This window comes from Hemitrygon akajei, chromosome 7 (assembly GCF_048418815.1).
Source record: "Hemitrygon akajei chromosome 7, sHemAka1.3, whole genome shotgun sequence".
NCBI classification, from domain to species: Eukaryota; Metazoa; Chordata; class Chondrichthyes; order Myliobatiformes; family Dasyatidae; genus Hemitrygon; species Hemitrygon akajei.
This window is the reverse complement of record NC_133130.1, coordinates 185,393,953-185,419,292: the sequence shown is the minus strand read 5'-3', so window position 1 is coordinate 185,419,292 and position 25,340 is coordinate 185,393,953. Positions and strand designations below refer to the sequence as shown.

At 44.4% G+C, this 25,340-nt stretch overlaps 1 protein-coding gene across 4 annotated transcripts in view; it reads left to right on the top strand.

Annotated features, from left to right (window-relative positions):
• Positions 1–25,340, top strand: part of col27a1b (collagen, type XXVII, alpha 1b) — a 591,175-nt gene that overhangs the window by 546,627 nt on the left and 19,208 nt on the right. For all 4 annotated transcript variants that reach the window (XM_073052881.1, XM_073052882.1, XM_073052884.1 and 1 more), the window contains exons 50-59: positions 357–410; positions 5,480–5,542; positions 6,137–6,190; positions 6,314–6,349; positions 8,835–8,852; positions 9,319–9,354; positions 9,507–9,533; positions 9,943–10,008; positions 10,139–10,307; positions 13,114–13,223. In XM_073052881.1, coding sequence (XP_072908982.1) covers positions 357–410; positions 5,480–5,542; positions 6,137–6,190; positions 6,314–6,349; positions 8,835–8,852; positions 9,319–9,354; positions 9,507–9,533; positions 9,943–10,008; positions 10,139–10,307; positions 13,114–13,223 — 633 coding nt within the window. The remainder of the gene's footprint in view (positions 1–356; positions 411–5,479; positions 5,543–6,136; positions 6,191–6,313; positions 6,350–8,834; positions 8,853–9,318; positions 9,355–9,506; positions 9,534–9,942; positions 10,009–10,138; positions 10,308–13,113; positions 13,224–25,340) is intronic.

Here is a 25,340-nt window from a genome sequence, read left to right as displayed (position 1 = left end):
ACTTTGTCACTATTGTAAGGTAATGAAATGGGTGGAAACATACATAATTCACAACCTCCGACAGTGAGTTGGGGTTCACTTTAAGAGGCTGGTCTGACGTGATGACGTAATGACCTGAAGTTTTTTACCGTGCTTTGTGTTCTGTGTTTGGTGGACAGCCAAGGAGTTGTTACGGTTTCCCTTAAACTTAAAACGCCCTGTGATTAAAACACCAACACTATCGTACATGAGCCATATTCAGTTCTTTTAAAACTACTATGATGTTGACTATTTAACGTCTCTATCAGCTAAGTGTTGCCCTCGGTCTAATGGGACTTCGCATTTATAACTAACCCAAATGTATTTGTTGATTTCAGGGAGATCCTGGAGAGTCTGGCTTCCCTGGGCTGATGGGAGTATTTGGACCAAAGGTATTGGATCGGTGACTATTTTCAGAGATTAAGGATCATTTTCACTTTTCCATGATCTTCTCAGAACCTTGTACAATTCTGTAACATTTAGATCAAAAGAAAGTCAATGGATTCTCAATTAGCATATTGATCAGGGTTTTTATTTTAACATTTATTTTGATTAATAAGTTGCAGAGTAATTCACCATTTTATTGCCAACATAGTTTGTTTATAAAGTGTGTATTTCCTCCACATGGTGTTGCTATATCCTGCAAAATACTCATTAACTCCACAGATGCCAGATAAGTTTAAGAACTTGTACATGAACTTCTTTCTTGTGATTCATGTAAGTTAGATTTTAAATAATTCAGAGCATAACCAATATTGGCATCTTTGTGCAAATGGGGGTGGGGTGGGGTGGGGTGGGGTGGGGTGGGGTGTGTGTGTGTGTGTGTGTGTGTGTGTGTGTGTGTGTGTGTGTGTGTGTGTGTGTGTGTGTGTGTGTGTGTGTGTGTGTGTGTGTACGTACACCACAAGGGCACTATTGAAATTTTTAGTTTGAGCCCCTCAATGAGGGAAGGATTATAGTAGCATTGCAGACTGTCCAACAGAGATTCACCCAGCTAATCCTTGGGATGAAAAGTTGTATCCTATCCTATCAAGGAACACTATACAGGTTAGGTCTCCTTTCTGTAGAATTCTGAAGAACGAGAGATGATCTCATTGACACACAAAGTACAAAATTCAAAATAAACCATATACAACCCTGAGATTCCTTTACTTGTGGGCAAACACAATAAATCTAAGAAACACAATACAGTGAATGAAAGACCACACCCAACAGGATGGACAAACCACTAATGTACAAAAGACAACAATCTGTGCAAATACAAAAGAGAGAAAAAAAAATAAGCAATAAACATTGAGGACATGAAATGAAGAGTCCTTGAAAGTGGGTCCATAGGTTGTGGGAAGAGTTCAGTGATGGGGTGAGTGAAGTTATCCCCACTGGTTCAGGAGCCTGATGGTTGAGGGGTAACAACTGTTCCTGAACCTGGTGGTGGGGGTCCTGAGACCCCTGTACCTTCTACCTGATGGCAGCAAGAAGAGAACATGGTCTTGGTGGTAGTGGGCTGTTAGTGATGGATGCTGCTTTCCTGCGACACCACTAAGCCCTAACAATACAAGATGAATTGATGTTTTGATGTCTGCACTAGTGGGAGTATCTCAAACAATGGAACACAGTTGCATAATAAAGGTTTGGTTGGTCAGTTAAAACTGCAGTGTAAAAATGTTCTCCTCAAGGATGGTAGTGAATCTCTGGTATTCTTTGTCCCAAAGAGTTATTGAGGCTGGATCAATAGAAGTATTTGACGTGGGGACAGATAAAATTCTGAAAGGTTGTGGAATGCCTAAGGAGAAAGAGCATGCTAGGAATTGAGGCCAGCATACAGTATATCAACCATCATCATATTGAACGATGGAGGCAGAGATGGGCCAAATGGCTGACATTTGCTTCTATTTCCTCTGTTCTTGTTTATTTATTCCACTTAAAGCACACATTCTTCATATATTTCATGTATCACCATGGGCATTTTTCAGTTTTTTTGATGTTAATACACAGTTGAACATGATTTTAGCATTAATTTCCCAAACATTTCATGATTTTCTTTTCTGTGTGGCCAGCAACAGTAATGGCTAGATCAGCCCACAGTTCCCATTCATCTCCATAACCACACAAGCTATATATGAGCACTCACTCACAAAGTCCTGGAGGTGTCACTGCGACACTTTAAAAATAAGTTTAAAAACATTTAAAATTTATAAATGAACTTTTTCTCCATGCAAATTAATTTAAAATACTAATAGGTTATAAAAGATAAAAACAAATAATTTAGCTTCACTTACCTTTTCAGTAAAGGTCAGCAAGCCTTTTCTACTGAATTGAAGCCTGCTACATTGTCAGTTTTGGATGGTTAGAATGGAGAGGCCTGGTGAATAATCAGGTGGAAGAGAGGGTGGGAAGTTGATGGAGGTACAGTCATTGAGCTAAAAAGTAATGGAATGATTGAACCACGTTGGGAGTAATTTGGGATTGATGCATTAGATTAAAGAGGTAATTAATGTGAACTGTTAGAATATAAAACAGCACAGGCCCTTCAAACCATAATATTATGCCGATTTTTAAATCTACACTAAAATCCTTCCCTCCCACATAGCTCTCCACTTTTCTTTCAGCCATGTGCTCTCTAAGAATCTCTGAAATGTCCCTAAAGTACCGCCTCTACCGCCACCATCCTGGATTGCATTCTTTGCTCCTACTACACTCTGTGTGAAAAAAAGTTACCTCTGGCATCGCCCTGTACTGACCTCCAGACACCTTAAAGCTATGTCCCCTCATATTAACCATTTCCACCATCGGGGAAGAAAGATCTCTGGCTGTCTACTGTTCTCCTGGCATCCATGTAACGAAACATCTATAATCTTTGGAATCTGTACTTTACAGAAGCTTCTAATTGCCCATCCCAATGAGTATCAATTAATATCGGCCTTTGCAGACCAAGGTTAAGTTCCCATTCTAAATTGATTTGTAAATGATGCAGAGCTGAAGGAAATGAAATGGATGAACATTCACAGCAGAGCTATCAACATCTGGATAGCAGCAGCAACAACAGTTTGCATTTATATACCTTACATGGCAAAACTCGGATACCAAACAAGAGTTTCTTGGGAAGCACTTCCTGTAGATTGAAATTTTCCCTTTGCTTTTACAATATTTTAATGAGAGAGGAAAACCAAGGAATAATATTCTAGTTAGCGTAACATTTGTGGTTGGGAAATTACTGGAGTCTGCAATTAAGCGTAAAGTAATTGTATTCCTGGAAATGTCCGGTTGGTCAGGGTGAGCCAGGATCGATTGTAAAGGCAAAAAAACTGCAAGTGCTGGAAATCTGAACCAGAAAATCCTGGAAGTACTCCGCAGGTCAAACAGAAAGGTCATTGACCTGAAACGTTAATTCTGTTTCTCTCTCCACAGGTGCGGCCTGACCTGCTGAGTATTTCCACATTTTCTGTTTTATTGTGGATTTGTAAAGGGTAGGTCATGACTTTTTCAAAGAGGTGACTGAAGTAGAATACCGAAATAATTTTCTAGTGGTGTTATTCATGTGCACCTTGAGAAGGCATTTGAAAAGTCCCTCGTTACCAAGCGCAGCGAAAGCTCGTAGAGTTATTGACCTGCCTAGGGAGTTAGTCATGTGGCTCAGTGGTGTTCTATTAGGAGTTGTTTCAGAGCAATCACTTTCTCCACAACAAACCTATAATGTAACATTTAGACCCCCCCAAACCATTTAGAATGGGCATTTTAAGGCTGTGTAGCTGCTTGATCGTTCCAAGCAAGGTCTCCTGACTTGCTGAAGTTCTGTGCCCATATTTCACACTAATCACATGACATGGCACAAAGTCCATGTACCCTTACAAAGTCCTCACTGTATCTGTACCCTTGACTCTTGCCGGTCACCTGTCTCTACTTCTCGCTGTCTCAATAAAGCATCCGGCATAATAATCAAAGACCTCATCCACCCCAGACATTCCCTCTTCTCCCCTTTCCCATCAGGCAGAAGATACAAAAGCCTGAAAGCACATACCACCAGGCTCAAGGACAGCATCTATCTCACTGTTGTCAGACACTGGAACAGACAACTTGTATAAGATGGACTCTTGGCCTCATAATCTCCCTCATTATGGTCCTGCACTGCACTCTTTCTGTAGCTTTTACACTTTATTCTGCATTGTTACTGTTCTACCTATTCTAGCTCAATGCACTGTGTAATGATCTGGTCTGATTTGTGTAAACAGTATGCAAGACAAGCTTTTCATTGTATGTTGGTACATATGACAATAATAAACCAATACCAATATCCTATCTAAAACTATAAACATAAGCGATTCTACAGATGCTGGAAATCCAGGGTAACACACACAAAATGCTGGAGGAGCTCAGCAGGTCAGGCAGCATCTATGGAAAGTCAAAGCTTTGGACCAAGACACTTCATCAGGACTGGAAAGGAAGGAGGAAGATGGTGGGGGAGGGGAAGGAATACAAGCAGGAAGGTAATAGGTCAAGCCGGGGGAGTGGGGATGAAGTAAGAAGCTGGGAGGTGATAGGTGGAAAAGGTAAAGGGCTTAAAAAGAAGATTGATTATAGAGGAGAGTGGAACATGGGAGAAAGGGAAGGAGGAGGTGAAGTTTAGAGGCAAGTGAGGAGAAAGAGGAGAGCTGCAGAGGGAAGGGAGAGGGGGAAAATTACTGGAAGCTAGACAAATAGGTGTTCATGCCATCAGGTTGGAGGCTACCCAGATGGAATATGTGGTGTTGCACCTCCAACATGAGAGTGGCCTCATCGTGGCAGTAGAAGAGGGCATGAACCAATGTGTCAGACCGGGACTGGGAATTGGACATTTCCACCAGGAAATTCTGCTTGTGCTTAACAAAACGGTCCCCCAAACTATGTTGGGTCTCACCAATGTAGAGGAGGCCATGTTGGGAGTACACCAACAGGTGAAATGTTGCCTGACCTGGAAGAACTGTCATTCCAGTCTTTCCAGGTGAGTCCTTGCAGGTGAGGCAACATTCCACCTATGAATCTGTTGGGGTCATCTGCTGTAACTGGTGCTCCTGATGCAGCCTCCTCTATGTTGGTGAGACCTGACATATCTGTGTCTAAATAGATGTAGACTTGTAACTGTCTTCTCATTAACAATGCCACAGTCCTATTGAAGACTCCACCAGTATTTGGCAGGCTTAACACAATAGTGGAAGCTTCTGAGTTTGTCCTTGGACAATAAGCAAAGCTTCAGAAGTTTCTGACTTCTGCACTTAGCAGCCTGAAGTTTCCCATCCAGCAAAATCAACGACAGGAAAATTATATCATGGGATGGTCAGACCAATTACTTAATAACTGGCAACTCTATTCTTCATTGCATTTAAGTGTATCTTGACATTTTCAGTCAGATGATCTTACTTATGAATGTGGAAGTAAATTAGAATGAAGGCAACATTTCAGCACTTGTTATTTGTTTTCCATTTAGGGCCATCCTGGAGATGTAGGTTTTACTGGGATCCAAGGTCCAAAAGGGCCTCCAGGATTAATGGCAAGTAGTTACATATTGCAGAAAATTCAATTTTACATTGTAAATAATTGTATATAGAAATATCCTCACCTTCATAAGTTATTGTGTGTTACATGTACTACTGCACTTTACACCCTGGTTCGGAGAAACATTGTCTTGTTTCTATATATATTATGTATGTTATATACAGGTAGTCCCCGAGTTACGAACGTCCGACTTACGGACAACTCGTACTTACGAACCGAGGAAGGAGAACGCCGTCCGCCATTTTAAGTCGGATCACGATGCCGTCCGCCATTTTAAGTCGTTGCTGTTGACACTGTGTTGGGTGTTTAACTTTGTATTAGGCTTAAATTTTTCTTAGTAAGATTCACCCTGACCCCGCCAGCCCCCCCCCCCCCCCCGATGGAACGTAAACACTGCGGGCGGCAGCTCCCGAGGTCCGCTGGGTCCACCACCGCATTGAGACAGGCTTAATGGGACAAGTGGGGGCTGTGCTGGGTTTGGGTGTTTGATCATCCACAATATTCTGCGTGGGAATTTAAACTGGGGCAATAAATAAAATCGTGTTTGTAAACTGCTGGTATCAGAGGATAAATTCTCTTTCCTGTCCAGGGTAAAGAAGGCATCATGGGTCCATTCGGTTTGACAGGTCCTAAGGGACATCCTGTAAGTATTCTTTCCTTTGCCTTTATAGTTGAATAAAATAATGGTTTGAATAATTGTTGGGATTTGCATTCTCTTCTAATGCTAATCTAGAAATAAGAAATGCTTTTCCTTATTGATTTGTAGGGTCCAAAAGGTTATAAAGGAAATCAAGGTGACACGGTAAGATCAACATTGGAAAAGCTTAAAAGCTAGTCTCTCTACTTGATAAGTAATTCTAACTCTTCAATTTGAGATTAGTTTCAGTTCAGGATGTGATTTAGTATTAATTGTATGTAGTGTTGATTATGATCATAATTATCAATATTGTTCAATAGAACATAAGAAATAGAAGGGAGATTGGGCCATTGGCCCTAGTCGAGGGATATTTAGAAAGTTAAAGAGAAAATACATCAAGATGTTGCTAAATAGCAAATTGGGTAACAGTAACCAGACTTGACCAAACAGGGAGAGCATGTAAACAATAAAGTGCATCTCCAGTCAGAGAAAAGCTGGGAAAAAAAGTATAAAGTCCTCTTTCTTTGAATGCATGCAGTACCTGTAATCAGCCCAAAGAAATATAATTTTTTTATTATTGAGATACAGTGTAGTGTAGGGTCTTCCAGCCCTTCGAGTCGTACTGCCCAGTAACCTCTGATTTAACCCCAGCCTGGTCCCGGGACAGTTTACAATGACCAATCAATCTACTGATCGGTATGTCTTTGGAGGAAACCAGAGCACCCAAAGGAAACACATGCAGTCACAGGGAGAATGTGCAAACTCCTTGCAGACAGCGGCGGGAATTGAACCCGGGCTGTTGGTACTGTGAAGCGTTGTACTAACCACTGCACTACCACGCTGCCCCCAGACAGTAACACAAATGAATGACTGTGATCTATTTGTACAGATGCGGATCCAAAGTGATCGAAACTAGGAATACTTCACTCTTAGAAGAGATAGAAATGTAAAAGGAAGATAATAAGGAAAAGGATAAAAAGAAGGGATCTGAGCTAGGAAAATCAAAACATAGAATCAGTTTGGGGGAAGCTGAGAAATAGCAAAGAACAGAAATTGTGATTTTGCAAATAGTAATGGCAATGTATAAAACTTTATAAAGAGTAAAAATCCAGTCCTCTGCTAAACAACTGTTCAGTACAGTGCTGTACTGTTCTACGTTCTATTCAGAAATGCTGATGTTTCAGCATAAGCTTCAGCTAATGATGTTCGCTCCATTCTTTTCAACTTACCAGCAACCTGATTCCTGTGCTTCCTTTCTAGAAAATCCAACAAAGGGATAGGTTACTTTCGATTTTGAAACCAGCAGCTTTGTAGACCGTGGATGCAGTGATAATTCCAAAATTTGGTTCTATCTAAAATTGTTTCATAGATGGAAAGGTAGCAAATACAGTTCTATTATTTACAAAAGGGAGAGTGAGAAAAAAAAGAGAACTGTGGATCTGTTATCCTGACAGGAAAAGTGGTGAGGTTTGTTATTAGAAAATATTTACTGGGCATTTGGGAAGTGATAGTAGCACAGGGCAGGTTCAGATGGATCTATTAAGATTCTACGTGTAAATCGGCAGATCTGTATATTTGGAATTTCAGGAGGTCTTCAGTAAGGTGTCTCACAATATTGACGGTGACTCTGGATTGTAGATTGGTTAGTGGACAGAAAACAGGATTAGAAATAAATGAATCTTTTTCGGGCAGGAAGGCTGAGATTAGTGGGGTGCTGCTTCGGGAATGGTGCTCAGATCCTGGCATCAGCTCAGTGGTGAGATCAGTAGAGGAGGTCACATCACAGGCAGTGAGGTGGATACTTCTTAGGTTGTGTGCTTGTTCTCAATGTTGTTGCAAAGTGGAAGGTGATTCTTTCTTACATTGAAATGCCAGCAGCTGATGCTGGTTAACACTGAACAGCAGCAGGTTCAGGCTCCTTCACCTTGCAACTATGGAAAACAACTTGAAGGGAAGGGAAGGGACATTGAACCCTTGGACACTACCTCACTTTTTTTAATATATAGTATTTCTGTTCTTTGCACAATTTTTAATCTATTTAATATATGTATATTGTATAAAGTATACTGAATAAGATTTACCTATTTATTTATTATTTTTTTCTTCTATATTATTTATTGCATTGAACTGCTGCTACTAACTTAACAAATTTCACGTCACATGCCAGTGATAATAAACTTGATTCTGATTCTGAGAAGTACACTTCTTGGTCCAAGTAGCTCTGTAATTATTTTCAGGTCTTTTTAATTTTCTTTCTACTGCTTGGGTACCTGTGAATCATTATAGCCATTGTTTATATATGAAAAAATAAAGCTTGCAGCCTCCAGCCAGAACCCCAGTCCTCCTCATGCTTAGGAGTGACTGGATATATTGGAGTAAACCACAAATGTTCTGTGCCTCTCTATCAGAGGTCTTGCATACAGGCCTGCTAGAACTAGCTATTACACCTCACTTGAGTTCATAATTACTCCACATGTTGATTTTAACTAGGTTCCACATAGGTTGGGGACAGCAGTTCAGAAGATAGAGATTTGTGCTTTGTAATTAACCATTATGGTGGATGACAGTTGGTTACGTACAAAATACTTCTGAGACTTTCTTACTCATCAATACCTATAATTTTTTTTCTTGTTCCTCGTCTGAATGACAGGGGCCACAAGGGCCAAAGGTAAGATATTCCTCTTAATTTTTCAGATTATAACATTCTTTATCTAACCTGTGTTTTGCTGATCAGCCCCAACATTATTTTTGTTTAATATTTTAATGCAAGTTACGAGCAGTTCCACAAAGAGGGGAAAGTAGTCCAGAAATCTTCCCATAACTGGCTGCAGTTTAGCCCTGCTGAGTACACGTTCATAATATATTGGCAAAATGTACACATTTAGCATCGTATCCCATTTGCTCGTCATAGAAACAGAGCCAATTCTGCTCAGTTATTGTCTATGTGAATATTCTATATTGTCTATTGGAAAAATAGTTTTATCTAATCGTGTTCATTAGAATCAGGTGGTATAAAACCACTACAGATTTAACACCCATTAGAAAATATCATTACAACACCTACAAAATCATTTTTTCTGTTGAACCTAATACTAGAAAATGATGGAGTACTTTTATACCTTCTAACTTTTTAGGGTCCCATGGGCCCTCGAGGACTCCCTGGACCACCAGTAAGTTCTTGAGGTTTTTTTTCCCCAACTCTTAAAATTATAACAATAGAATTGCATGTTTTGAACTTTATATGATCTGTTGGAAACATTGTTTGCTGGTGTCATAATAGGTTTTTTTTTGGTGGTTAACTAAGTTTTGATCTTTTGAACAGGGCCCTCCTGGAATTCCAGACGCACTTGTAAGTTGTCTACTCACTTCTTCATGTATTTCAAAGCCACACATTATGAATCTGCCTTGTTCTCACTGAGAGATGATCACAGATGGATTATTTCATGATAAAAAACCTGTATTATAACAAGTTAACTGGGTGAATTAAATATTTACTGCAATTTACAATTCATCATGTAGTATTACAAAATAACATCATTTGTTCTCCAGATGCAATAACAGATTATAGAGGGTAATCTATAAATACATTGTTTGTTGTACAGTGACCAAAAAACATTAAATATATCCAATGTACTTTTGAAGTAGTTAAAATTACTCTGCCCATTACTAACTCTGCAAGAGTTTCTCACTTCGGTCCCAATTCTGTGATTGCATTTCAAATGTATTATGTTTTTATGTTGTACCACTTACCTCTTCAGAAAACTGAAGATCTAGGTGCTGCTTTACAAGCGTATATTGAATCCAAAGCTGTACTCAGGACAGAGGTAACAATGCACATTTAAATCTTTATCAGTTAAAACTAACATTTCATATCTTCTGTAATAAAGTTATTACAAAATTAATCGTGAAAAATGTAACCAGGTATTAAAGTCAGCATTTGTTTCCCTGCCACAGAACTATCAGAATTCAGACCTACCTTTGATTGACCAGGGAGCAGAGATCTTTAAGACCCTACACTACCTCAGTAATCTTATCCACAGCATAAAGAACCCTCTGGGCACTAGAGACAATCCAGCCCGGGTCTGCCGAGACCTTATGAACTGTGAGCAGCGAATGAACGATGGTAAGTCCAGCCCTAGCACTAACTCTGATTCCTATTACTAATACAGTCATCGAGTTATGGGAAAGCACGGCACAGAAACAGGCTCTTTGGCCCGTCTAGTCCATGCTAAACCACTTAGACTGCCTAGGTCCCATAGACCTACACCGGGACCATAGGCCTCCATACCCCACTCATCCATGTGTCTATCGAAACTTCTCTTAAACGTTGAAATCAAGCTCACACGTACCACTTGTGCTGGCAGCTCATTCCACACTTTGCATATCTTCACAGCACCTCCCCACTCCATCCCAATGTTACTGGGCAAGGTAAATCCTAGTAATAATGACTAAAACAGTGCCAATGGCAGACATTCAATCCATTTGACTGTGCCAGCTTTTTGATAGCTGTCCAGCTGATTTCACTCCTTTATTCTTTGCCAGTGTCCCACAGATATTTTTCCCCTTTACATGTTCATCCAATTCTGTTTTCAATTTTTCTATTAGATCTTTCACCACTGTTTCAAACAATGCGCTCAGCATTAAAAAGCAGAACACATATAAAAATGTTTTGCTGTATCACCTCGGGTGCTTTGGCTATCTACTTTAAATTCCTATGCTCTGCTGTTGATCCTTACAAAATCTGCTCCTGGCCTCATTCTCCAATAACTCCCCACTCCTCCACCTGTCCCAAACTGATGGATGTGAATTTCCCCGTATTGAAATCAGCATTTTGGAGATGACTTGTTTTGGTGGAGACAGGAAATATCTAAAGAAGCGTGTTATTTACATCAAAGCCCTAGTTGTACACAAACCTCGGCAGCCCTCAAGCTCAAACACGAGGAAATCTGCAGATGCTGGAAATTCAAGCAACGCACACAAAATGCTGGTGGAACATAGCAGGCCAGTCAGCATCTATAGGAAGAAGCACTGTCGACGTTTCGGGCCAAGATGCTTCGTCAGGGCTAACTGAAAGAAAAGATAGTAGGAGATTTGAAAGTAGGGGGGAGGGGGAAATCCGAAACAATAGAAGACAGGAGCAGGAGGGGTGAAGCTGAGAGCTGAAAAGGTAATTGGCAAAGGGGATACAGAGCTGGAGAAGGGAGAGGATCATGGGATTGGAGGCCTAGGGAGAAGGAAAGAGGGAGGGGAGCACCAGAGGGAGTTGGAGAACAGGCAAAGAGTGATGGGCAGAGATAGAAAAAAAGGGAGGGGGAGAAATAAATAAATCAGGGATGGGGTAAGAAGGGGAGGAGGGGCATTAACGGAAGTTAGAGAAATCAATGTTCATGCCATCAGGTTGGAAGCTACCCAGACGGAATATAAGGTGTTGTTCCTCCAACCTGAGTATGGCTTCATCTTGACAGTAGAGGAGGCCATGGATAGACATATCAGAATGGGAATGGGACATGGAATTAAAATTGTGGCCACTGGGAGATCCTGCTTTCTCTGGCGGACAGAGCATAGGTGTTCAGCGAAACGGTCTCCAAGTCTGCGTCGAGTCTCATCAATATATAAAAGGCCACACCGGGAGCACCGGACACAGTATACCACACCAGCTGACTCACAGGTGAAGTGTCACCTCACCTGGAAGGACTGTCTGGGGCCCTGAATGGTGGTGAGGGAGGAAGTGTAAGGACAGGTGTAGCACTTGTTCCCCTTACAAGGATAAGTGCCAGGAGGGAGATCGATGGGAAGGGATGGGGGGGACGAATGGACAAGGGAGTTGCGTAGGAGCGATCCCTGCTGAAAGCAGAATGGGGGGGGGAGGGAAAGATGTGCTTGATAGTGGGATCCTGTTGGAGGTGGCGGTAGTTACGGAGAGTTATACATTGGACCCGGAGGCTGGTGGGGTGGTAGGTGAGGACAAGGGGAATCCTATCCCGAGTGGGGTGACGGGCGGATGAGGTGAGGGCAGATGTGCGGGAAATGGGAGAGATGCATTTGAGAGCAGAGTTGATGGTGGAGGAAGGGAAGCCCCTTTGTTTAAAAAAGGAAGACTTCATCCTGGAATGAAAAGCCTCATCCTGAGAGTAGATGCAGCGGAGACAGAGGAATTACAAGAAGGGGATGGCATTTTTGCAAGGGACAGGGTGGGAAGAGGAATAGTCCAGGTAGCTGTGAGAGTCAGTAGGCTTATAATAGATATCAGTAGATAAACTGTCTGCAGAGATGAAGACAGAAAGATCAAGAAAGGGGAGGGAGGTGTCAGAAATGGACCAGGTAAATTTGAGGACAGGGTGAAAGTTGGAGGCAAAGTCAATGAAGTCAACAAGCTCAGCATGCATGCAGGAGGCAGCGCCAATGCAGTGGTCGATGTAGCGAAGGAAAAGAGGGGGACAGATACTTGTATAGGCTTGGAACATGGACTGTTCCACAAAGCCAACAAAAAGCCAGGCATAGCTGGGACCCATACGGGTGCCCATGGCTACACCTTTGGTTTGGAGGAAATGGGAGGAGCCAAAGGAGAAATTATTGAGAGTAAGGACTAATTTCACTAGACAGAGGAGAGTGCCCTCAAGCTGCTGGTAGAGCCAAGCCCAACTGGAACAAAAGATGCACATGCTCCAAAGTTTGATTATCAGTGACTTGATTGCTGTCAGCCACTGCCACTCGTATCAGGGAGTTACTCAACGCTCTCATCATTTTCAGACAGTTCAAGAATACGTTCTGATTAGTAAGCATCTAACTGCAATAATTCCCATCCTTACCTTGCTGGGCAGATCCATTGTATTTGCACCACAGACCATTTTGTATTTCCTTTTCTTTCCCAGCTTCCTATCATTGCTTGGGTACAATAATGGAACTCTTTCCTTTCACACCATGTTTAGGCACTTACTGGATCGATCCTAACCTTGGCTGTACCTCTGACACGATTGAAGTAGCATGCAACTTCACAAATGGCGGGCAAACCTGTCTCAAACCCATCACAGTGTCAAAGGTAAAGCTCTGCTTTTATTTATCTATTTTATCGCATATTCTGATATAACTCTTTATATATTGACTGTATACCAAAGATCCTTCCCCAATTTGGGCTTCCTCGTCAGGGTAACTAACCTATGACCCCTTGCCCTGTCCCCAAAATATTCACCTGTGGTTCGGCAATGAGGATAGCTGCCCTCTTTGTGATACCACCAATGCCAACCTCCAGCACACCCTGGCAGGATGCCAGATTGCCTTGTCCCAAGGGCTCTACAGATGGTGGCATGATCAGGTCCTAAAGAAGCTTGTGGAGATCCTAGAGACCTGCACTGGGATGCAAGAAGCAGCTTTTCCCCAGCGAGACAGCAATTCATCACATTTGTTAAGGCTGGTACAAGCGCTGAAATCACCTGTCCAAGAGCTCCTGCAAGACTCCTCTTTACGGGCAAGGAGTGGAACATGAGGGCAGATCTCGGCAGAGTTCCCCTCGGATCACCACCACATCTCTCTGCCCAGTCATCATACTGTGATCCACGGCTACCAAGACAGTCCTCCTCATTGTTAACCATCGCGCAGGAGGAAGGAGTGGGGGCTGCCCACGAGCGGAAGAGGATGAAGTACTCAGACCTGGCAGCTGAGTACTGCCTGCGGGGGTAGGATGCCAGGACTTCGTCGGCACTCCGTGATATGGCAGTGACTGGAGTGAGGCTCAAGTGGGCCACCAGAGAATTGGCAGAAAAGGGCAGTTTTTGGCTGTGGCTGAGGATGAAGGACAGAAATTGGAGGACCGACTAACGCCATTGAAAGCTGCAGGGGGTGGCAGGGAGACATCCCGCACACTGCTACACCACCAGGAGGTGGACCAGGGCTAAGTGAATGAAATATCAATGAGCGGTGGTCCCCGGCTCATGACCCTGTATCTGACCTAAGGGCACCGTTGGAGGTGCAGCAGACAGCAATGCCAAGCAGGAAACAACATCTTCCTGTAAATCTCATTGATACCTGAATGAAATAGATGCAGAAATTCTTCACAGATAAACTTGGACATAGGTAGCCTTGAGGTATGAGTACCTTAGCCATTTTCAGCTCTTCATAAAGACTGAACTGACACAAAATATCTGCAACCTTCTGTTCATAATCTTGGCTTGGGTGCATGGCTCCTTAGAGTCCAAAAACCTGTTGCTCTAACCCGTTATGTGTGCCCCATGACTGAGCATACAGTGCAGAAGATTCAAAAGATTCACAAGGAAATAGGTCAGTGGGCTCCCCAACCCTGTCTTGCCATTCGATATGATTGTGGCTAATCCATGTTGGCCTCAACTCCTCCATCTTTAAAATATTAATTTTCATCATAAATATTTCTAATGAATTCCAGACAATCACTGCCCCCGAGAGAAGAAATTTCTCTGCAATAGTGTGAATCTTCGAAGTGACAAAAATTCTCCAGCCAAGGGAAATGGTCTCTCACCTTCTACCCTCAATTCCTTTGAGAACGCCATACCACCTTTCATTCTTCTAGTTATAAGTTCTAGCCTTATAGCCTCATAATTTGCCCTTCCCCAATTAAAAATTTTCCTGTCCTCTCTGATTCTATCCTTTTCCATGATAATGCTAAAGGCCAGGGAGCGGTGATCACTGTCCCCCAGATGCTCACCCACCGACAGATCTGTGACTTGACCCGGTTCGTTACCTAATACTAGATCTAGTATGGCATTCCTCCTAGTCAGCCTGTCAACATACTGTGACAGGAATCCATCCTGGACACACTTAACAAACTCTGCCCCATCTAAACCCTTGGAACTAATCAAGTGCCAATCAATATTAGGAAAGTGATGCACCATCAATAACTCTCTCTGAGACGTGAAGTCGAGATATCGGCTTTTATTGACTGGAAGAAAGAACGAGCAGTAGTTGACCACCATACTACATCCTGGAGACTGAGTGCCGGCTCAGGCCTCAATCGCCTTTATACCGGGGTCTGTGGGAGGAGCCACAGGAGCAGTCAGCAGGGGGCGTGTCCAGACAGGTATATGTAGTTCACCACCTTCACCCCCCCTTTGTTTTAAAAGAGAGTCCCCATGGGGCGAAGTTTCTTACAAGTATATTTACAGGTTAAGTCTATCAGGTGGTCGAATCTGTCGCTGTGATCTACGTAGCACCGGCTGTGATTGCACAGGTACTGGTGGTGATTGCACAGGTGCCGGTGGTGGTGATTGCACCGGAGACGGTGGTTGTGCTGGTTCCGGCCTAACTGGAGGTGTCAGCCCACTAGGCGTCAGTGATCTCTCATGCGTGTGCGAGGCGCCTGGTATATGCGCGTACGAGACGCCCGGTATAGGAGTGTCGTGAGGAGTCTGTGTAGGGCTCGGTGTGCGCGGTGTCACCTCGGGTACAGGTTTCATAGTTACCGTGGAATGTTCGGGGTAGTGGTCTGCTGCTCCTGCGGGCGCCAGGTCACGGACAGAGACCGTGTCCTCCCACCCATCAGGCAAGACCACGTAGGCATACTGGGGGTTAGCATGCAAAAGGTGAACCCTCTCGACCAGCGGGGAGTATTTATTGCTCCTCACATGTTTCCGGAGCAGCACTGGCCCTGGGGACGTCAGCCAAGCCGGTAGGGTGGTCCCAGTGGCAGACTTCCTGGGAAAAGAGAATAGGCGCTCGTGAGGGGTGGCATTGGTGGACGTACAGAACAGGGAGCGGATAGAGTGGAGTGCCTCAGGGAGGACCTCCTGCCATCGAGAGACCGGCAACCCTTTTGACTTAAGGGCTAAAAGTGTGGCCTTCCACACTGTGGCATTCTCCCTCTTCACCTGTCCATTTCCCCGGGGATTATAACTCGTGGTTCTACTAGTAGCAATGCCCCTCTCCAGCAGGTACTGGCGCAGCTTGTCACTCATAAAGGAGGACCCTCTATCACTGTGGATATAGCAGGGATATCCGAACAGAGTGAAGAGCTGGCGCAGGGCTTTTATGACAGACGTGGTAGTGGTGTCGGGGCAGGGGATGGCAAAGGGGAACTGCGAGTACTCGTCAATAATATTGAGAAAGTAGACATTGCGGTCGGTGGAGGGAAGGGGGCCCTTAAAGTCAACACTCAGTCGCTCAAAGGGGCGGGTGGCCTTGATAAGTTGCGCCTTTTCAGGACGGTAGAAGTGCGGTTTGCACTCAGCGCAGACTTGGCAGTCCCTGGTCATCGTCCTGATGTCCTCAAGGGAGTATAGCAGGTTCCAGGCTTTCACGAAATGGTAAAATCGAGTGACCCCCGGATGGCAAAGATGTGCATGGAGGGCGTATAGCTGGTCAAGCTGTGCATTGGCACACGCTCCCCGGGATAGGGCATCAGGGGGCTCATTGAGCCTTCCAGTCCCGGTACAGAATATCATAGTTGTAGGTGGAGAGTTCTATTCTCCACCGCAAAATATTATCATTTTTGATTTTGCCCCGCTGTTGGTTGCTGAACATGAACGCAACCGAGCACTGGTTGGTCAGCAAGGTGAACCTTTTGCCGGCGAGATAGTGCCTCCAGTGCCTAATAGCTTCCACTATGGCCTGGGCTTCTTTCTCCACCGCGGAGTGCCGAATTTCAGAGCCTTGAAGGGTACGAGAAAAGAATGCTACTGGCCTGCCTGCCTGATTGAGGGTAGCAGCAAGCGCGAAATCGGAGTCGTCACTCTCTACTTGGAAGGGAATGGTCTCGTCCACCGCATGCATCATTGCTTTGGCAATGTCCCCTTTAATGCAGCTGAAGGCCGCGCAGGCCTCGGCAGAGAGGGGAAAAGTGGTAGACTTGACCAGGGGGCGAGCCTTGTCTGTGTAATGGGGGACCCATTGGGCGTAATAGGAAAAGAAGCCCAGGCACCATCTGAGGGCTTTGAGAGTGGTGGGAAGAGGGAGTTCTAACGGGGCGCATACGGTCGGGATCAGGGCCAATGACGCTGTTTTCCACGACATACCCAAGGATAGCGAGTCGCGTGGTTCCAAACACACACTTGTCCCTATTATAAGTAAGGTTCAGGGCTTTGGCCACTTGGAAAAATCATTGGAGGTTGGCGTTGTGATCCGGCCAGTCGTGACCACAGATGGTGATGTTATCCAGATATGGAAATGTGGCCTTCAGTTGGCACTGGTCCACCATCCGGTCCATTTCCCTCTGGAAGACCGAGACACCATTTGTGACACAGAATGCGAATGGGACGCGCAGGAAGTGATAGAGCCTGCCGCCCGCCTCGAAGGCAGTGTAGGGGCGGTCCTCTGGGCGGATGGGGAGCTGATGATAAGCGGATTTCAGATCTATTGTCGAGTACACCTTGTACTGAGCTATCTGGTTGACCATATCCGCGATGCAGGGTAGGGGGTACGCGTCAAGCTGCGTGAACCTATTGATGGTTTGACTATAGTCCACGACCATCCTATTTTTCTGCCCGGTCCAAACAACAACCACCTGGGCCCTCCAAGGGCTTGTGTTTGGCTCAATGATCCCCACCCTGAGCAGCCGCTGCACCTCTGACTGAATGAAGGCCCTGTCCCCCACGCTGTACCTCCTGCTTTTAGTTGCCACAGGTTTACAGTCGGGGGTCAGGTTGGCGAACAGTGGTGGGGGAGGGATCTTGAGGGTGGAGAGGCTGCAAGTGGTGTCAGTGGCGCAGCTGTCGGCATGGTGCTGGGTGGGATGTGTGGCTCGGTGTGTGTGTGTGGTCAGTAGCGGGGTATATGGCGAAGTCCCACAAAACTGAGGATTCCTGACAGTGAGTGGTGGGAGGGGCCCGTCATATGCCATAGTCACACTTTCGAGGTGGCTCTGGAAGTCCAGCCCCAATAGCACAGGCGCGCACAGTTGAGGCATGACCAGTAGCGCAAAGTTCTGATATTCTGTGCCCTGCACCACCAATGTTGCTATACAACCCACCCGGATGTCTGTGGAATGCGACCCAGAAGCCAAGGTGACCCTCTGACTTACCGGCCGTGTCACGAGTCCGCAGCTTTGCACTGTGTCCGGGTCAATAAAACTCTCAGTGCTGCCCGTGTCAAACAGGCAGCTAGTCCTGTGCCCCTCCACCAGGATGTCCATCATTGACCTTGCAAGCTGGTGTGGGGCGCTTTGGTCGAGGGTTACAGTGGCCAGAGTTGAACTGCCGTCTTGGTGTCCGGTAAGCACCGGTGGGTAGGGGGCAGGGCATGTTGGCGCCGACAAAGATGGCCGCCCCCATCCGGGCATGCAAGATGGCGGCCCCCATGCCTCACACGCAGCGCTGCCCAACCCTGCTCATGGTTTAGACTTACAGACCTTGGCGAAATGGCCCTTCTTCCCGCAGCTGGAGCAGGTCGCTTCTCGGGCCGGGCAGCGTTTTCGGGGGTGCTTTTCGAGTCCGCGGGCTTGCGACTGGCAGCAGCTGTGGTCGGGTTCGGGGAGTTCGTGGAATCGCGACTGGCAGCGGCGTTGGCGAATTCGCTCGCGGGAACTGGCGGCAGCAGGGTCTGAGGTGTTCACGGAACTGGCGGGGGGTCGCGTGGCTGGACAGCGTCAGCGTTGTGCAGAGCAGCCTCCAGCGTGTCGGCCGTCTTGATCGCCGAGCGTAAGGTAAGATCGGCATTTTCCAGCAGCCGCTGGCGTACGTACACTGACCTGATTCCTGTAACAAAGGTGTCTCATACTAGCAGCTCCGCATGCTGTTCCACCGTGAGAGTTTTGCAATCGCAAGTCCGCATGAGTGTCTGTAGGGCTCGGAGAAACTTGGCGCTCGACTCTGCAGGCCGCTGTCACCGCATAGCTAAGCGATGTCTTGCGTAGACGGTGTTCACCGGCCGCAGGTACTGTCTCTTAAGGGCGTCCAGTGCCCCTTGGTAGGTCGGCAGGTCTCAGATAAGTGAGTAAACTTTCGGGGTGACCCTCGAGAGGAGAATTCGGTGCATAACAGTGGGTTCAGTTACACTAACCTCCTCCAAGTATGATTGGAAGCATGCAAGCCAGAGTTCAAAGGCAAGAACTGCTTCAGGGGCTTGGGGGTCCAAATCCAATCTTTCCGGACGTAAAACGCTTTCCATGTTTTAAAACTTCCAGTCAATAAAATTGATGCACCATCAATAACTCTCTCTGAGACGTGAAGTCGAGATATCGGCTTTTATTGACTGGAAGAAAGAACAAGCAGTAGTTGACCACCATACTACATCCTGGAGAATGAGGGCCAGGCTCAGGCCTCAATCGCCTTTATACCGGGGTCTGTGGGAGGAGCCACAGGAGCAGTCAGCAGGGGGCGTGTCCAGACAGGTATATGTAGTTCACCACAGGAAGTTAAAGTCACCCATGATAACAGCCCTGTTATTTTTGCACCTTTCCAAAATCTGCCTCCCAATCTGCTCCTCGGTATCTCTGCTGCTACCAGGGGGCCTATAGAATACCCCCAGTAGAGTAACTGCTCCCTTCCTGTTCCTGACTTCCACCCATAATGACTCAAAAGAGGATCCTGCTACATTACCCACCCTTTCTGCAGCTGTAATAGTATCCCTGACCAGTAATGCCACCCCTCCTCCCTTTTCCCCCCTCTCTATCCCTTTTAAAGCACTGAAATCCAGGAATATTGAGAATCCATTCCTGCCCTGGTGCCAGCCAGGTCTCCGTAATGGCCACTACATCATAATTCCATGTATGTATCCAAGCTCTCAGTTCATCACCTTTGTTCCTGATGCTTCTTGCATTGAAGTTCACACACATTAGCCCTTCTACCTTACTACCTTTACACCCTTTATTCTGCTTCTCTTTCCTCAAAGCCTCTTTATATGTTAGATCTGGTTTTACTCCATGCACTTCTTTCACTGCTCTATCGCTCCGGGTCCCATCTCCCTTGCAAATTAGTTTAAACCCTCCCGAACCATGCTATCAAACCTACCTGCAAGGATATTGCTCCCTCTCGAGTTCAGGTGCAACCCATCCAATCGGTACAGGTCCCACCTTCCCCAGAAGAGATGGGATGAGAGAGGTGGTATGAGAGAGGAGTTGGCCAAAGTAAATTGAAAGGAGATGCTGGCAGGGATGACAGCAGAGCATCAATGGTGTGAGTTTCTGGCAAAATTGAGAAAGAGGCAGGATAGATGTATTCCAAAACTGAAGGAATACTCAAAAGGCTAACAAGGGAAGTCAAAGCTAATGTAAAAGCAAATTAGAGGGCATACAACAAAACAAAAATTAGTGGGAAGACAGGGGATTGGGGGAGCTTTTAAAACTCTACAGAGAGCAACTAAAATAATCATTAGGAGGGAAAAAATGAAATATGAAAGCAAGCTAACAAACAATATCTCTTTTTCAATATTTTTCTTAGTTTCTGCATAAAGGAATACAGAGTACAAAAAGATATATTATAAGTCAAAAGAAAAAAATAAAATAGTACCAAATACATTGTATTAAAAATACAGTTACAATCACAAACCCTGTATTCATAAAAATTAAATTAAATCATAATATTGAAATATAAGCAACCAATATCAAAGTGGATAGTAAAAGCTTTTTCAAGTATGTAAAAAAAAAGAGATGGGAATGGATATAGGACCGCTTGAAAATGAGGCCAGAGAAATAATAACGGAGACAAATAAGACACTAGCAGTGTGCCAGATGTAGAAGAATGTGAGGGAAGAGAAGTGAATCCAGTTACTATTACAAGGGAGTAGGTGCTGAAAGACCTAAGGGTACCTAAGTCACCCAGACCAGCTGAACTGCACCTTAGGGTTCTGAAAGAGTTAGTGTTAGAGATTGTGGAGGCATTAGTAATGATCTTTCAAAAATCATCAGACTCTGGCATGGTGCCAGAGGACTGGAAAATTACAAATGTCACCTCATTCTTTAAGAAAGGAGGAAGACAGCAGAAAGGAAATTATAGACCAGTTACCCTGACCTCAGTGGTTGGGAAGATGTTGAAGTCAATTGTTAAGGATGGAGTTAAGGAGTACTTGGTGACACATGACAAGATAGGACAAAGTCAGCATGATTTCCTTACGGGAAAATCTAGCCTGATAAACCTGTTGGATTTCTTTGAGGAGATTACATGTAGGATGGATAAAGGGGATGTAGTGGATGTTGTATATTTGGACTTTCAGAAGACCTTTGACAAGGTGCCACACATGAGGCTGCTTACCAAGTTAAGAGTCTGTGGTTTTACAGGAAAGTTACTGGCATGGTTAAAGCATTGGCTGATTGGTAGGAGGCCATGAGTTGGAATAAAAGGACCCTTTTCTGGCTGGCTGCCAGCGACTAGTGGTGTTCCATAGGGGTTGCTGTTGGAACTGATTCTTTTTATGCTGTATATCAATGATTTAGATGATGGAATAGGTGGCTTTGTTGCCAAGTTTGCAGATAATACAAAGATTGGTGGAGGGGCAGGTAGTGTTGAGGAAACAGGTAGGCTGCAGAAGAACTTAGACAGAATAGGAGAATAGGCAAGGAAGTGGCAAATGAAATATAATGTTGGAAAATGTGTGGTCATGCACTTTGGTAAAAGAAATAAATGTTCTAAACCGGGAAGAAATCCAAAAATCTGAGATGCAAAAGGACTTGGGAATCCTTGTGCAAAACACCCTAAAGGTAAACTTGCAGTTTGAGTCGGTGGTGAGGAAGACAAATGCAAAGTTAGCATTCATTTTAAGAGGTCTAGAATACTAGAACAGGGATGTGGTGCTGAGGCTTTATAAGGCAGTGGTGAGGCCTCACCTTGAATATTTGGAATAGTTTTGGGCTCCTCATCTAAGAAAAGATGTGCTGACATTGGAGAGGGTTCAGAGGAAGTTCTGAAGGTTGATTCCAGGAATGTAAGGGATATCATACAAGAAATGTTTGATAGCTCTGGGTCTGTACTCGCTGTAATTTAGGATGAGTGGAAATATCATTGAAACCTTTCGAATGTTGCAAAGCCTAGACTGAGTAGATGTGGAAAGATGTTGGGAGAGTCTAGAACAAGGGGGCACAGCCTCTGGCTAGAGGGGCATCCATTTAAAACAGAGATGCAGAGAAATTTCTTTAGCCAGAGGGTGATGAATCCGTGGAATTTATTGCCACAAGCTGTTGTGGAGGCCAGCCCATTGGATGTAGTTAAGGCAGAGCTTGATAGGTTCTTGACTGGACATGGCATCAAAGGTTAAGGTTAGAAGGCCGGAGAGTGGGGCTGAGAAGGGGAGGATAGAGGGGAGAATATCAGCCATGATTGATTGGTGGAGCAGACTCGATGTCCCACATCTCCTAATACTGCTCCCTTGTCTTAAGATCTAACTGGTCATTGTAGATTGTCCTGTGATTAGGCCAGTATTAAAACAGTGGGTGGTGCAGCTCAATGAGCTCGAAGGGCCTGTTCCGCACTGTATCTCTAAATAATTTTTTTTAATAACATATAATTGAAATAAAAGAGTAAGTGTTGGAAATAATCATCACTCCAGGTGGCACCTGGGGAAAAGGCTGCAGAAACTGGTGGATACAACTCACTCCAAAACAGGCAAAGCCCTCCCCACCATTGAGCACATTTACATGGAGCACTGATGCAAGGAAAAGCATCCATCATGAAGGACCTCACCATCTCTTTTCAATACTTCCATTGGGTAAGAGATACAGAAGCCTTAGGTCCCACACCACCAGATTCATGAACAGTTATTACCCTACAACCATCAGGCTCAAACTGGCATGGATAACAAGACTCACCACAAATCTGAACTGATTCTACAACCTACAGACTCATTTATAAGGACTTTTTACAATTCATGTTCTCAGGATTGTTTATTTTCTCATTTAATTCCACAATTTGTCTGCTACTGCACATTGGTTATTTGTCCATCTTGTTACATGCATAGTCTTTCATGAATTATATTGTATTTCTTATTTTGCTGTAAGTCGCTGCAAGAAAATGAATCTCAAGGTAATATAATGGTAACATTTACATACTTGAACATTGAAAGAGTCATAGTCCATATTGTCAGCTTAAACGCTTTTAAAATTTGGATTTCAGCAGCTGCAATTTAATTTTTTTACACAGTGCAGTTAGAATTATTTTTAGGAAGTGAGCTCCAGATAATTTAAAGGTACCATAAAAATTTCAATTCGATGTCCAAGAGTTATTGTATTTCTCACTTTTAAAAATCTGGAGGAGTAAGGTTGTTGCAGAGTTACCCATGCTGACAGCTAAATTATTAACACAGCACCACCATCTGGTGTATGCTGGTACTGCAAGCGCCTTTTCAAATTATTCTAAATATGATGGCTATTGCAATTACTCTTTTACCCAAAGGTTATAAAAGATTATTCAAGCTTTCTCTACATCTGTGAGATGGTGTAAAATATAAAGTTAAGCAAATAGGGAAATTGTAATAGTTGATTGTTGATTGATTTGGATGTGGAACAATGGAAAGAGGCTCAGACGCAGCACAATACCACGTGGACTGTTTGGATGAGGGAGAGCCTGACTGAAGTGCATCATATAATTAACAGATGTGGTAGCAGAAATTCTGTTTTCTTGTATGACGAAGTCCCGAACAAGAACAAAGTTGCAACTTGGCCAGGAGAGAAAGAGAAACCAGAAACCCAGGCTGAGTGAGCTGAAACTTTCAGCAATGAAATGAGTATATTTTTGTGGCTTACAATGTGAGCTAGAGGTAATCTCATTAAAGGACAGGAGAGCCACAAGATGGAATGTGGCCACCACCTGTCACAAAGTTCAAGTTAAAAGACAGCACTCCTCCTATATATTAGCTGCATATAGTTACACACCAAATGCTGTGACTGTCATTGTAACCTTGGTCCTAAAGACAAACAGTTCAGCATAATTTTGCAACAAAACTACTTTAATGGTTTTAGATCAAAGTTTTACAGCTTTAACAACCGATGGTGGAAATCTGAAATCGTAACGGGCTGGCAGCATCTGTGGATAGGGAAACAGGGTTAATGTTTTGTCCAAACTGGGGAAAGTGAGAACTCAAGTTAGTTTTAAGTTGCAGAGAGGAATGGATACAATGTAGGTTAAGACTAGGGATAAAGTAACGTATAGACCATTGTCTGTTACTATACCCTTGGTCTCTACGTTATCACTAACTTCCACAAATAAATGACATAACTTTCATCTTAATTCTGACCTCATCCAATAGCTATTTAATTCTGTACAGTAAATATTTTAGTTGTTATTTTAGCTAGGAGAAGGCAAGATGTATATTTAATTAAAACCAATTTGCAAGATTGTGGTAGAAAATATGAGGTGTGGAACTCATATTTTCAATCGAAGCAAGAGGCTGAGAGTGGAAGACTGAAGGCATCGTGGAGAGAAGGTCGTTTTTCTTTAACAGTTCAGGGAAAAGCGGCTAGGCTGTGCAGGCGTGTGACGTAGCACGCCAAGGTTTAAAAGGGAGAGAAAAACTTTCAACAGTCTTTTCAATTGAAGCAAGAGGCTAAGAGTGGAAGACTGAAGGCATCGCAGAGAGAAGGTCATTTTTCTTTAACAGCTCGGGGAAAAGAGGCTAGACTGTGCAGGTGTGTGACATAGTGCACCAAGGTTTAAAAGAAAGACTGCCATATACAGCGGCCATCGTTGGAGTAGACTGAGTCGGAGTGGGACAGCTTTGGCTTAGTCAGACTTCAGCGAGAAACAGGCAGAGGCAAGGATAGATTCCGGTAATTTTCTATTTTCTTCTTTTTTTTGTTCAGACTAGAGAATATGTCTAGAGGCAGGATGTTGGAACGCTCCTCTTGCAGGATGTGGGAAGTCAGGGAGTCCTCCGGTATCCCTGACAACGATACCTGCAAGAAGTGCATCCAGCTGCAGCTCCTAATAGACTGCGTTAGGGAACTGGAGCAGGAGCTGGATGACCTCCAGATCATTCTGGAGACTGAGCAGTTTATAGATAGTAGCTTCCAGGAGGTAGTTACATCTAAGGAACAGGGCACAGGTAATTGGGTTACCGTCAGGCGAGGGAAGGGGAAAGGGCAGGTAGTGCAGGGTTCCCCTGTGGCCATTCCCCTCCAAAACAGGTATATCAATTTGGATACTGTTGGGGGGGATGGCTTACCTGGGACAAGCTGCGGCAGACGGATCTCTAGCACTGAATCTGGTTCTGCAGTGCAGAAGGGAGGGAGGAAGAAGAGGAGAGTGGTAGTGATAGGGGACTCCATAGTCAG